Source organism: Leucoraja erinacea, chromosome 5 (genome assembly GCF_028641065.1).
Source record: "Leucoraja erinacea ecotype New England chromosome 5, Leri_hhj_1, whole genome shotgun sequence".
NCBI lineage: Eukaryota > Metazoa > Chordata > Chondrichthyes > Rajiformes > Rajidae > Leucoraja > Leucoraja erinaceus.
This window is the reverse complement of record NC_073381.1, coordinates 43,945,997-43,959,676: the sequence shown is the minus strand read 5'-3', so window position 1 is coordinate 43,959,676 and position 13,680 is coordinate 43,945,997. Positions and strand designations below refer to the sequence as shown.

Here is a 13,680-nt window from a genome sequence, read left to right as displayed (position 1 = left end):
GTTTTATTTTACTCAGAGTAAGGGAATGGAAAGCCAGAGGACATACGTTTAAGGTGAGAGGGGAAATATTTACCTGAGGGGAAACTTTTTTCACACAGAGGGTGGCAGGTATATGTAACAAACTGCCTGAGAAGGTTGTTGAGGCAGGTTGAAATGCATTTGGACAGGCCCATGGATAGCAAATGTTTGGAAGGATATTGACCAAACATGGCAGGTGGGACTAGTGTAGATAGGACATCTTGGTCAGTATGGGCCAGTTGGGCTGAAGGCCTGTTTCCGTGCTATGGCTCAATCACTCTATGACTCTTAGTGCTGGAGGAGCTCAAACTATGAATTGTGGAGCATCTTCTAGGAGACTGAGCACTTTTCAGCAAGTGGTCACCCACCAGTGCAAACGTGAGAATGGGTGACTGCCACACAGACAGCTAGGTACCTCTGGAGACACTCTCTCGTCAGCAACTTGTTACTGAAAACTGATAGGAGGGAGGTTTTCCTGGTGTGTAATGACCCCAGCATCCTGGATGGCTCAGGGAGAGGATGTTTCAAAAGAGTATCAGTTGTAAAGTATTGCTTAATGAATGGAAGGACAAAGATGGAATAAGAGAAATGGTTGTAAATCCTCTGAGAAGTGATTGAGCAAAAGTGAACTTGAAACTTGAAACTTGAATTAATTCAGTCTTGAACTACTGAATTATTAAGGAAGGATATTAAATGGGCTCAGGGTGAAAATCTTCCCACAAAGAAAACCAGTAGAACTGCTAAATATCGAGCCTCTGGGCTGACGAGGTGCATGTTGGGTTGGATAAGGGAAAAAACAGCGAGCCTGTGTCTGTAACTTGAGTTTGCTATTGCTGAAAGCCTGAATAAGTATTAAAAATGTAGGAGTTATATTGCATGGGGATTTTGAAAAGCAAAGAGAAACCATGAGAAAATATTGCAACTGAAATCAGATCGATAATGTTTTATACAACAGACATAACAAGCAAAAGAATAACATTTGTGCAGCATTCATTCGGGCTGAAAAGATAACCTGTGTGAGGAAGTGGTGGAGTATTGTATACAGTTCTGACACCCCCCACCCCCCCACCCCCCCTTTGTTTCACAAAGAATGTGGAGGGTACACGAGAGATCAACCAGAAAACTAAAGAGCAAAGCTTAAGGTGAGAGGGGAAATGTTTAGTGAAAATGTGCAAATCAAGTTTTCTTTTACAGTCTGGCAGGTATCTGGAAAGGCTTGCCAGCATATGATATGATAGCAACATTTAAGAAACATTTTGAAAGGCACATGGAAATGGAGGGATATGGGTCATCTACAGGTTGATATGATTAATATAATTTGGCATCACAGTCTGCACAGACATTATGGGCCAAAGGGCCTGGTCCTGTGCGTACTGTTGGTTCTTTGACCAAGTGCTGGGCAATGGGGTTAATATCAGTGGTCGGTATGGATGATTTGTCCTATTTCCATGTTGTATGATTCTTGTACTTGGTGGCGTACTTGAAGAACTATGTCCTGCAGTATGACTGTCCCAGTGCTGGAAAATGGAAGGAGGTGGGATGTTTGTTTTTAACCCACACAGATGGATTTGCTAAATGTCTCCTGCATTCTACATTTTCTGTGATTGCATGATTGTTTGACATGTGGATGAATGTTAATCAAAACTGGAGTACTTGTGAGAGCATTTGTCATACTTTCTAACCATTAATATTATTTCATGTAAATTTGAAATCAGTTGTGACTGTCCAGAGATATTTGTAAAATGAGACTAATGACTTAATCTTGTAATAATGTTTAAATAATGTTTAAGAAAGAACTGCAGATGCTAGAAAAATCGAAGGCCGACAAAAAAGCTGGAGAAACTCAGCGGGTGAGGCGGCATCTATGGAGCGAAGGAATAGGCGACGTTTCGGGTCGAGACCCTTCAGACTGATGTCGGGGTGGGGGGGGGTGGGGGGAAAAAGAAAGGAAGAGGCGGAGACAGTAGGTTGTGGGAGAGCTGGGAAGGGGAGGGGAAGGAGGGAGAAAGCAAGGACTACCTGAAATTGGAGAAGTCAATGTTCATACCGCTGGGGTGTAAACTACCCAAGCAGAATTTGAGGTGCTGCTCCTCCAATTTGCGGTGGGACTCACTCTGGCTGTGGAGGAGGCCCAGGACAGAAAGGTTGGATTCTGAATGGGAGGGGGAGTTGAAGTGCAGAGCCACCGGGAGATCAGGTTGGTTATTGCAAACTGAGTGGAGGTGCTTTTCTGCTTTGTTTTTCAGCGGTAAGGAATTGAGCAAATTTGAGCCAGCTACCGTAAGGAACATTTCATCCCCTCTGTTTAATTTTTAGGACAATTGAAAAGAACAAAAGCCATGGACATTGACGTAGAAACACCAGATTCCATTCTTGTGAACACAAATCTGCGGGCCCTTATCAATAAGCACACATTTTCTGTTTTCCCTGGTGAATTCCAGCAGCGCCTGCTCCTCCTGCTTCCTGAAGTGGACAGACAGGTCAGTAAATGGAAACACGGCTCTGCCTTCTGCCCATCAAATGCTGCATCCTGATTTGTACCAAAACAAGCAGGAATACTGTTGCACAGAACTTTTAATAGACCACTGACAGTGCATTATCACCCCCAGAGGCAGCATGGTGAATTGATATTGACAAGGTAAATGGTTCAGAAATAAAGAATAAATCATCTCATGAGATTGTTTAATTCCCAGCAGCAAAAGAAAGCATGCAAATTTGCCAAACCACATTTCCAATCTCATTACCGGCACTCATGTAGTAGTGTGGGCTCCTGTACATTGATGAGACCAAACAAAGTCTTGGTGACCGTTTTGCTGAACACATGCTAACCATTTTAACACCTCTTCAGATTCGCATACTGACTTTTCTGGCCTGGGCCTCCTCCATTGCCAGAGTGAAGCCACATGCAAATTGGAGGAACAGCGCCTCATATTTTGTTTGTATCTGGTAACCGGGTGGTATGGACTGGGTTCATACTATGAATTCTCTCATTTTAAGTAACTTCTACAAACACTCACCTCCTCCCTTCCCTCTAGCCCTCCCTCCACCCTAGTCGTTTAATCAGTTCCACAGTTCACAACAATGTATCCTTCGAGATCACACCTTCCCTAGCCAACAACTGACCTATCACGGAACTACCCTGCCTGAGCTCATTGTTGCCGACCCTGATTTGTTGTGGGCTTTTCTTGCCTCCAATTCCCTCCCCTCCCCACCCCCCTCCTCCATACTTTCACTGAAGCATCATCTATCCAATTTCTCCAAAGATGCTGCCTTACCCGCTGAGTTACTGCACACACTGGGTCTACCCAGGTTGTTGGATAATGCTTAAAGCCAAATTTTGCACTCATTGTATTTCATAACACAAACATGAGATGGCCCATGGAAATTTGCTTAACCTCTCATATAAATATTTTAAGTTTGGGTTGCTTTATAGTTGGCAACTTGGAACAAACCCATTGAGCAGTATCTGTGGCAAGCTTCTGAAGGGTTGATAGATTTTGTGGGGCTTTGAATCTGATAGAAGTTGGATTGCTTCTGGCCATGCAAAATCCCAAATGTTTGGAACAGCTCACATGCAAGTTGGAAATACCTTGCACAGGCTGAAAGGGGGTATTGTGGGGAGTAATTAACTTGAAATTTATTATTATTATTATTATTATTATTATTGAACAGTTGGACAATATGGACAAATGCCATTCTGGAGTATGTTTTGCATCCTATCTAATTAGCTCTACTGTTAAAAGCGAACCACAGTGAGAACAGAATTGTCCATTCATATTGATATTTTAATGGATAATATTTAATTATAGATTTAATTTAATTAATAGTCAGATTTTTACCTCCCATTTATTAATTTCATATTTGCCCCATATAAATGCAGCAACCATATGAGTAAAGTGTACAATCGACTGCCTTTGCAATGCTTTTCTCCCTAATGTTCTGTTTGAATTACCTTAGATGGGGACGGATGGCTTCATGCGTTTGAGCACCTCAGCACTGAATAATGAATTCTTTACTTCTGCAGCCCAGGGCTGGAAGGAACGGTTATCAGAGGGTGAGTAACCTCCGACATTTACAATAATAAGCAGTGTTACTTAATTGTACAAATTCCATTTATCCGCTTAAGTGATTGCCCAGTAAAAAAATTGAATTTTCACAACAGTTTTATAATAAGAAAACTATTAGGACCACCATAATAATGTGATGTTTCTTGCACTTCTCGTAAGTGTATTGCTTTAAATATTTAAAAATAATATTCTGATACATTATTTTGAAACAATCTTATTGCATAGATTATGGTTCTGTAAATTTATCCCAAATTCACAACAATGCATCTTTGTGAATGAGTTTTTAAAAGAATGAGGTTGTTGAAGTAACATCTTTCTTATGAAACATTAAATGTGTCTACAATGGGACAGAAATTAATATCTAAAGAGGCGGTGATTCTTTCTGTGATGTTCACATTGTAATTGAACTAATAGGGTCAGTCACCAAATTCATATTTTCCAATTCGATGCAGTGGTAAACCCGAGTAACTCAGCAACTTCCGCTCTCATTGCTGAAGTACTGTCTGGTCTCTGAGGAAGATCATGCATAGTAGCCTACATACACTAACAGAAGTGACTGTTTCAAAAAAATGATAGAAAAATCAGCATTTTACTTGGCAATGGATGAATCATTTTCCTAATATCTCCATGTGCTGCTCTTGTGACTCTCAAAGATCATGAACTTCAAGCTGCATATTTTCATTTCTTAAAATCTATTGTTTGTGTTTATACATCAGTGCAATGTCATGCAACGGGTAATCTGATGTTCAGTTTTAAAATGTGATCTTAAGATTTAATTCTTTGTCCTCCCAGTGCTCGTTACAATTCAGCACTGTAAAGATCATAGACATTTTTATTATCAGTGCCAAAACACAGGTTTCATTCCATTTCACCTCAGTCTGACCCTGAAATCTCTGTTGAATGGATTGCTTATGTGGTTGGACACTCAAAAGAGGGGACAACATATTGAATGAGAGTATTTTCAAGGGAAATTGAGCAGTCTGAGAATTCAGGATTCTGATCTGAATAGTTAAGCTGAGGTTTTTCCCCCTCAAAATAAGTAAATATTAATGTCTTAGCATGCATAGAGGCTGGAAATATTTGCTGATCGTGAATAAATTAAAGGTGTAGATCGTCATTTATAAAATAAGATTATAGTACTGAAGGTTTAAGCTGTTTAAGTAGCAGTCTAATTTCCCAGGTCATACTTTTAAAGGTTACTAGACCGAATGCTCCTCCAACGCAATATTCCAGCACTCATCCGTTCCCCCAACGCAAGCCTTAATGCAAACTTTAATGATGAATAAGCTGGGGGGGCGGGGTTGTGGCACTCGGCAGCTTGAGAGCCCATTGTGATTGGTGCACTGGAGAGGGGGGCCGAGCCGAGGCCAGCGAGTGGGGACGAGGCCAGCGAACGGGGCGGAGCCAAGGCCTGCGAGCAAGGCCGAGCCAAGGCCTGCGAGCAAGGCCGAGCCAAGGCCAGCGAGTGGGGCCAAGGCCAGCGTGTGGGGCTGAGAAAGTGAATAAAAGCTAGTTTAATCTTTTTTTACGAACAGCGAGGTGTTTTAAAATAAATGTTATCTTTAAAGTGACGGTTGGGGAGCTGCTGTTTTTGAAATGAAGCTCTCCCCCTGACGTCACTGGAAGGTGGTGCAATATTCTGCTTTACTCTACTACCATGGTGGGGAGGGGGAGGGGGAGGGTTGTTACGTCACTGGTAGCTGGTGTTTTAAAAGGTTGTTTTGGCTATCCATTGTGATTGAACGTCTGTGAGTGGCATTGTGACATCATCATTTGAAGCTGCTGGAAATAGGCTCTCTATGAGAAGCGGTTTTGCCTGTTTAAAACAAAATTTCAACGATTAATAACTTTGGAAATATAGGTGTTAATGCAATGGGAAGATGTTTATCACCACCACGGGGAAAATGTGAGTAGGATGTGAGAAAATGGGAAGACTGCGGTCTAGCATTTGGAAGAAGATAGGAATTAACCAGATTCTCTCTCTCTCTCTCACACACACACACACACACACACACACACACACACTCACACTCACACACACACACACACACACACACACACACACACACACACACACACAAATATACACACACACATATATATACACACACACACACACATACACACACATACACACACACACACACACACACACACACACACACACACGCGCGCGCCCACACACACAAGATAACGACTTTTAGTTATATCGAGATGAAAGGATATTGCATTTGTTCAAATGTTCTAGACACTGAACTAAATGTAAAGTTTTATTAGTTTTCGTAATAAATTTAAAATATCAATTCAAGAAATTAATTCAAATTTAAGCAAGCCTGTCATTTTTTTCCATAGGAGGATTTTCAGGATATAAATTGTGAATAGAAACATTGCTAACGCTAATTATGAATGACACCCTTTGAAAGTCTTCCATGTTGAAAATTTTAATAGAGCAAAATCAGAAATAAAGTGTGTTGCTGGATAAGATTGCATATGTGGAGACAGATTTTAACATTTTAGATTGATCTTTAATCAAAGTTGAATTTATCCAGCAGTCTATAATTCATAAGCTTTCATTCTGCTTGTTATCTCCTGTATTATTCTCTGACATATCATTGCTGCTTACTTTTAAGCATTTTATGTGTTGGCACTGAAATACAAGCTTGTAGTCCATGTAAATGAATTTCCGGTGAGAGACCCCAACTTAATTTAACCTTATTTTCTATTTTGCTGTCCATAATCTCTCACACCATAGTTTAAAGTGGGAGAAATCACCTCATTCTCCATTCATCTCTTCTCAAACGAGAAGGGCTCTTCAACTCTTCTGAGGCTTTTTGGTAGCAAAAACAGTTTGGGTTTATTTCATATCATCGCTTTATCTTTATTGTGAGTGTTCATTTATATATCAATTCTTAATTCTGCTTAAGTTAATTCTATTAGTTTCTTTAGTTTAGTTTATTCGGTGATCACTCTTGGCAATTGCTTTGTCTGCATATTGGTGTATGCCAACCCGCGGGTTTCCACTAAACTTTCTAATCTCAAGGTTTCAATGTCAGTTTATTGTCACGTGTACCAATTAAGGTACAGTGACACTCGATTAACAATTTGCAACCAGACTAAGAATTTTTTTTTTTTTAAACTGTTCATTGTTTCCCATATTTGTTGTTTATCCACATTCAACCATGCAGTTGAACTGTTATGTGCCACCTTATTTTCTTTTCTTTGTTCAAGCTTCTATACTTCAAGACTCTACTTACATTGCAAATGCATTGATGAATATACATGTAAAGTGTTAGTAGTCTGTTATTGTGACAAGAAAGAATCTTGAATGTCAGTCATAGTAGAATCTATCACAGGTGGACAAAAATGCTGGAGGAACAGTGGTTGAAGCAGCATCGATGGAGAATAGGAATAGGTGACGTTTCGGGTCGAGACCCTTCTTTAGACTGATGTCAGGGGGGGAGGCAGGAAAAAGAAAGGAAGAGGCAGAGACAGTAGGCTAGTGGGAGAGGGGGGAAGGGGAAAGAGGGAGAAAGCAAGGACAATCTGAAGTTAGAGAAGTCAAAGTTCATACCGCTGGGGTGTAAACTACCTAAGCGAAATATGAGGTGCGGTTCCTCCAATTTGCGGTGGGCCACACTCCGGCAATGGAGGAGGCCCAGGACAGAAACGTCAGATTCGGAATGAGAAGGGGTGTTGAAGTGCACTCAAATTCACCTCGACCATTTCCGACATCTCACTATCATTTCTAGACTTCACTATTTCCATCGCAGGTAACAGACCACTGACCGACATCGACTATAAACCCACTGACTCCCATGGCTATCTGGACTATACTTCGTCCCACCCTGCTTCCTGTAAGAACTCTATCGCATACTCCCAATTCCTCCATCCACGCCGGATCTGCACCCAGGATGAGGTGTTCCAAACCAGGAATCGGAGATGTCCTCATTCTTTAGGGACCAGGGGTTCCACTCTTCGACTAAGATGAGGCTCTCACCAGGGTCTCTTCTATATCCTGTAGGTCAGCTCTCACTTCCCATCCCCCCCACTCGTAACAAGGGCAGAGTCCTCCTTGTCCTCACCTCCCACCCTACCAGCCGCCACATACAACAGGTAATCCTCCGACATTTTCGCCACCTCCAACGGGATCCCACCACTGGCCACATGTTCCCATCTCTTCCCCTTTTGGCTTTCCGCAGAGACCGTTCCCTCCATAACAGCCTGGTCCCTTCCCACCCAAACCACCCCCTCCCCTGGTACTTTCCCTTGCAACCGCAGGAAATGCTACCGTTCCTTTACCTCCATAACAGCCAAGGTCAATTTGTGCCCCTTCCCACCCAAACCACCCCCTGCTCCAGCTGTCTGAAGACCAAGGCAGGCTTGGCAATCGCTTCGGCCAGTTCGCAAAACGTCTCCCGCCAGCACTTCATTCCCATTCCTTTTCGCCTCCTCCATAGAGTGAGTCCCACTGCTGCAGCACCTCATATTTCACTGAGTTTCTCCCAACATTGACTTTTTTTGTGTCACCCCCTCCCCTGCTCTCCCACAGCCTACTGTCTCCCTTCCTTTCTTCTTCCCGCAACCGCAGGAAATGCTACACTTGTCGCAATTTTTCTCCCCTCGACTCAGTCCAAACACCGGAGATCCTAAGCAGTCTTTCCCGAGGTGCGGCAGAGGTTCCACTTGCAATTACAGCACCTCTCGGCCCTAAAGTCCTCAGCAAATTTTTTTTTTCTAGTTGCATCCACCCTGCTATCCAATTTAGGTGTCATTCCACACCGCCAGCTGCTCTAAATCGGTCCCTTAATTCTGAGACCAAGTGCATTCTCAAAGGCTTGTCCAATCGTCTTCGCTCCATTTTAAAGACTCTATCGCTCCCTTAACCTTTGCGCTCGCAATAAAGACCAACCTGATCTCCCGGTGGTAAATCTCAGCACTTCAACTCCCCCTCCCATTCCAAATCCGACCTTTCTGTCATTGGCTCTAGCCTCTGGGCGACCCAAAATTACACCATACTCCAGATTTGGTCCTTTTAACCATCCCAGCTTCTATATGGCCAGAGTGAGTCCCACTGCAAATTATTCTGGAGCGTCCTATTTTGATTTGTCCTGCCTCATATTTCACTTCCATCTGCCATCTAGTTTTTCCACATGGCCCAACATTGAGACTTTGGAAATCTCCAAACACCCCCTTCAGGTAGTTCATTGCTTTACTAATCCAATTTACCACCTTCCAGATCATTGATGTACATGACAAACAACAAAGGACCCCTTCCCAGCTCTCCCACAGCCTACTGTCTCTGCTTCCTTTCTTCTTCCCGCCCCCCCACCTCACCCATTCCCAATGCCTCACCCCACTGAGTTTCTCCATCATTTTTGCCTATCTTCGATTTTTCCAGCATCGGCAGTTCTTTCTTAAACACCGGGAGATCGGGTTGGTTAGTGTGAACTGAACAGAGGTGTTGGGCGTAGCGATCGCCGAGCCTGCGCTTGGTAATAATATGATGCTATACTTATGGGTTGCTATAATTAATAGATATCAAAAAGATTTTTTGTGGCATATTGATAGATGTTGATGGTGCGGAATCTTATCAAATTGCTGTTTTATATGGGCAAACCACAGAGATGGAACTGCCCAACGATTAGCTTATGCAATGTCCACCTCAAATTGCCACATGATGAGGTACATTTCTTTTGGAAGAGTGCTACTTTTTTTTTAGCCATGAAGATTTGTTGAGAATATTCTGCCAGTCTTAATTATTGAATTTCATTGATGGTAAAAATAATGAGATTCATTTATTCAAGTATGACAGAAATATAAATGTTGTACAAATCGAAAAATGACGCATTATTCCCTGATTTAATTAAATGAGTAGATTTTGAGTCGGGGCCTATCACTGACTCTAAGGCCTTTGTTTACTTGCCTGCAGTGTCTGCCAGTTGGAGCAAAATAGTGAAAAGACCTGTCATTTCCCCAATGCATGAGAGAATTATTGGTAAAATATTCCAACTCTTGCAAATCTTTAATATTTTACCATTGTTATTTTTTTCATTGTTGCAATAAAGAGAATGAGCTAAGATTACTCTGGTTAGGCAGATCGATATGGAGGTAATGGAGGGATTATGGATCATGTGCAGGTCGATAGATTAGTTTATTTTGGCAACATGTTTGGTTGGTATAGACTTTGTTGGCTGAACGGCCTGTACCTGTGCTATGTTCTATTCTCTAATCCTTTATAGTACCATTGGTTTGCCTTGTTTTTATTTAGTTGACCGTGGACCTGAAACAGTGGCACTGGTGTAAATGACAATTTGTTTACAATTTTGCTTAATGACTCAAAAGATAATGGAGGCACTGCTGAAAAAAGTTACATGTCTGAAAATAATGGGATTTGAGTTCAGTGAAGGTTTGATACTTCACCTGAGTTTAGGAATTTTGGGACGATGTAAGTTGACTCATCCAGCCCTATTTCTAATTCCATGCATAGGGAATAGGGGCATAGGGACAGTGCTGGTATGCTCTGTTACTATAACTGAACACTTAAGCCATTCAGATGTGTTTCCATCTTCTAAATGCAAACAAAGCAAAACCTGGTGAAATTGGACTGGATATAAGCCAATAAATAACTTGAATATTAAAGTAAGGCAAATATATAGAATAGTTTAAATCAAAATGACCTGGTCAACAAGTGGAAGTTAACTGCATGCAGTAGTACACTATAAATAAAACAGCACGTTGTTTATTGGACCAGGACCATCTATCATGACTAACAAAATAGCTGCTGAATATTTTCTCCTGCAGTCCAACCTTCTCACAACTGTTGCTGCCTGCTGGCCTTACTGCATTCTGGTTCAAAACCTTACTGCCTGTGCCTGTGTCTGTGTCTTTTAACTCCAGCCGTTCACAGCCAGAAAGGATAAGGATTACCAGACCTCATGCCAAGCATCAGGGGCCAGTGACCCTTCCAGCAGAATGCTTGTGAGTCGTTTATCATTTTGCTGAGAGAGAATAATAGATTGCCCATTATCCACTGCCCATGGAGAAACAAACGAGTGAGCTCATTATCATCTTAACTACCTATCATCTCAGGCATTTTATTTTCACTTGCATGCATACATTGGGGTAGAAGATCATCCTCGGTCTGCACTAAATGCACACGTTAGGAGAGTGTCCATATTGCATTTACAGAAGAAATCAGGTTCCATTAAATTGAGCATGATCCATTAGGTTGTGCGTTTGGTGTATGATTCTGGGGATAACTTGCCACCGCCACTGCACAATATGTAAATATATAGTTTTATTCAAGAGCTTGATGGAGACAACTCAATAGTTATAGAAATGTGACATTAAACAACTGACCAAAACATTTCTAAGCTATTCACTCGTCTCATCTTGAAAATATTTAGATTGATTTCAATATCAACATAATTTTCCTCCATTTTCAAAAGTTGCTTTTGTAAGCAGCATTTTCCTTTGGAAAAAGCAAACATAAAACTTATGGTGCTGGCAATTTAAAATATGAACAGAAAATGGTAAAAATGCTTAGCAAGTTTGGGCAGCACCTGTGAAAAGAGAAAGAATAAATGTTTAAAGTCAATCTTTAAACATAATTGGGAGGATATGTTAAATATGAAGCAAGTTTAAGTTGCAGAGAAGTTGTGGGGGACAGGTAGATAGATATGTGTCAGAGAGGATAAATGGTCAAAACCAAACAAGAGTGGTGGTGGTGGTGGTGGTGGTGGGAAAAAGATGGTTGCAAAGGCAAGAGAAGTTTTGTTCAGTGAATAAGTAAATGGAAAGTTCACAAAATATGAAATTACCAGTAAAGAGGAAAAAAATACCAAAGACTGGATTGGTTCATTAACGACAGTTGAGTGATTCTTGAGTCGAGTCGATTTTATGCGTCCAGTCAAATCATGAAGTACTGTTCATTGACCTTGAGATGAGCAGTGTTGGAACAATATCAGAGAGCAAAGAGAGATAGAGGGTGACAAAAATAGGTGAGATAGGAGAATCAAAGTGACAAGAGAACTGGAAGCACAGGGTCACGCTTGCAGATTCCATCCTGTGCAGTCTCATGATGCTCCATTAAGTTCTCCATCGTTCATTTCAGAGGCAAGTGAGCTCTTCAGTATTTGCTTGTGTAAGAACTGTAGTTTAGAGTGGAGTCATAGCAGTCAACCTCGTCAAAAGTGGAAAATAAGAGAAAAATGTAACAGGCAAGGTGGCATTTAATAAATATGGGTTGATTTATTTGATTAACAATAATTACCTCAACTGGATTCCACCTATTTTTGATATGCTAAAATATGGACTGTATTATCATCCTTATGAGCCCCATCAGAAATCACAACATTTGCTAAAAACCTGGTTTAAAGTGGCATTTCAGTCTGTTTACAGCCAAAAAATGAACTATAATATGGCCTTTGTGGCTCCCAACAAGCTAGATTCATATAAATGCAGCTGCCAACACTTTGCTGCAATCATAAAAGGGCAATTGCCCTTAAATGTGCCCTGTGTTCCCCTTGCTTCATCTCCAAACCCATTATGTATGCTGCTGCTGCTGTCTCGTTGCCATGGTGAAGGAAAGGCTGCAGGAAGAGGGGGAAATTCTCATTAACTTTTAACTCTGATACATAGCCAGAGATATGTTTTGTGCAGGTGTGTGCATGTACGGAGAAAGAAGACTCGCCAGGACCATAGTAAGAAGAGCTTGGCAGGGATTGCTCGAGGTTCCTCCTGTAGGGAGGACCTGTACTGCAACAAGATTTATGATGACTATGATTCTATTGGCCCAAATGCGTGCAGGTGTGACTAGCGTAGGTGGGACATCCTCGTTGGCATGGGTAAGTTGTGCTGAAAATCCTGCATCTGTGCTGAATGACTCAATGATTATGACTTTCAGATACATCAAAGTCATATGCTCATCGCAACAAATAGAATGGCATTAGACAGACTAACCTCTCCTGTCCTACACAAAGTGCATATTTCAATACGTCAGGGATCTCAACATCAGACATAGAGCCATGTGCATCTACTCCTATTCCCTGCTGCCTTAGCCTGAATAGAAGAGAAGAACAACATCTGGTGGCCTTTTTATTCCTGACCCTTTGAAGTCTTGGTCTCTGTGTGAGGTTGGGGTTGAATGTCAATGATGCAGTGTACTTACTCTAAGACAGGGAGGAGATTGGCAGGTGTGGATCAATTACTGTATTGAGTGAATAAGATACTCAACACTACTGGAAAAGTGACCCTTGCATGACGGTGTGGTTGCGGTCGTAGAAGACCATAGTTATCGTGATGTTCTGTAATGTGAACTCCCTTTTTCCCATCGAATTCCGTGTTATAGGTGGAGATGTGTTCTTATTGGAGTTTTTTCTCTCAAATTAATACATTTTATTGGCTGTGACAAAAAGACCCACTGCCGTATTTTGGCAGCTGAGGCCGACGTTAGATTAAAGGGATGACCAAGCTCATGACGGAAACAACAAATGTTGTTATTTTTTTTACAGTTTAACCTGTGATAGTTAAAGGAGGCTCATTGAAATTGTTGGTGAAATCAGATGCATGAGAAGTGTATGTGTGATCTGAACTG

At 41.5% G+C, this 13,680-nt stretch overlaps 1 protein-coding gene across 1 annotated transcript in view; it reads left to right on the top strand.

Annotated features, from left to right (window-relative positions):
* LOC129697170 (putative Polycomb group protein ASXL2) overlaps positions 1-13,680 on the top strand; it is a 176,782-nt gene that overhangs the window by 145,141 nt on the left and 17,961 nt on the right. Inside the window, 2 exon segments of the mRNA XM_055635475.1 lie at positions 2,335-2,498; positions 3,976-4,072. Coding sequence (XP_055491450.1) covers positions 2,335-2,498; positions 3,976-4,072 — 261 coding nt within the window.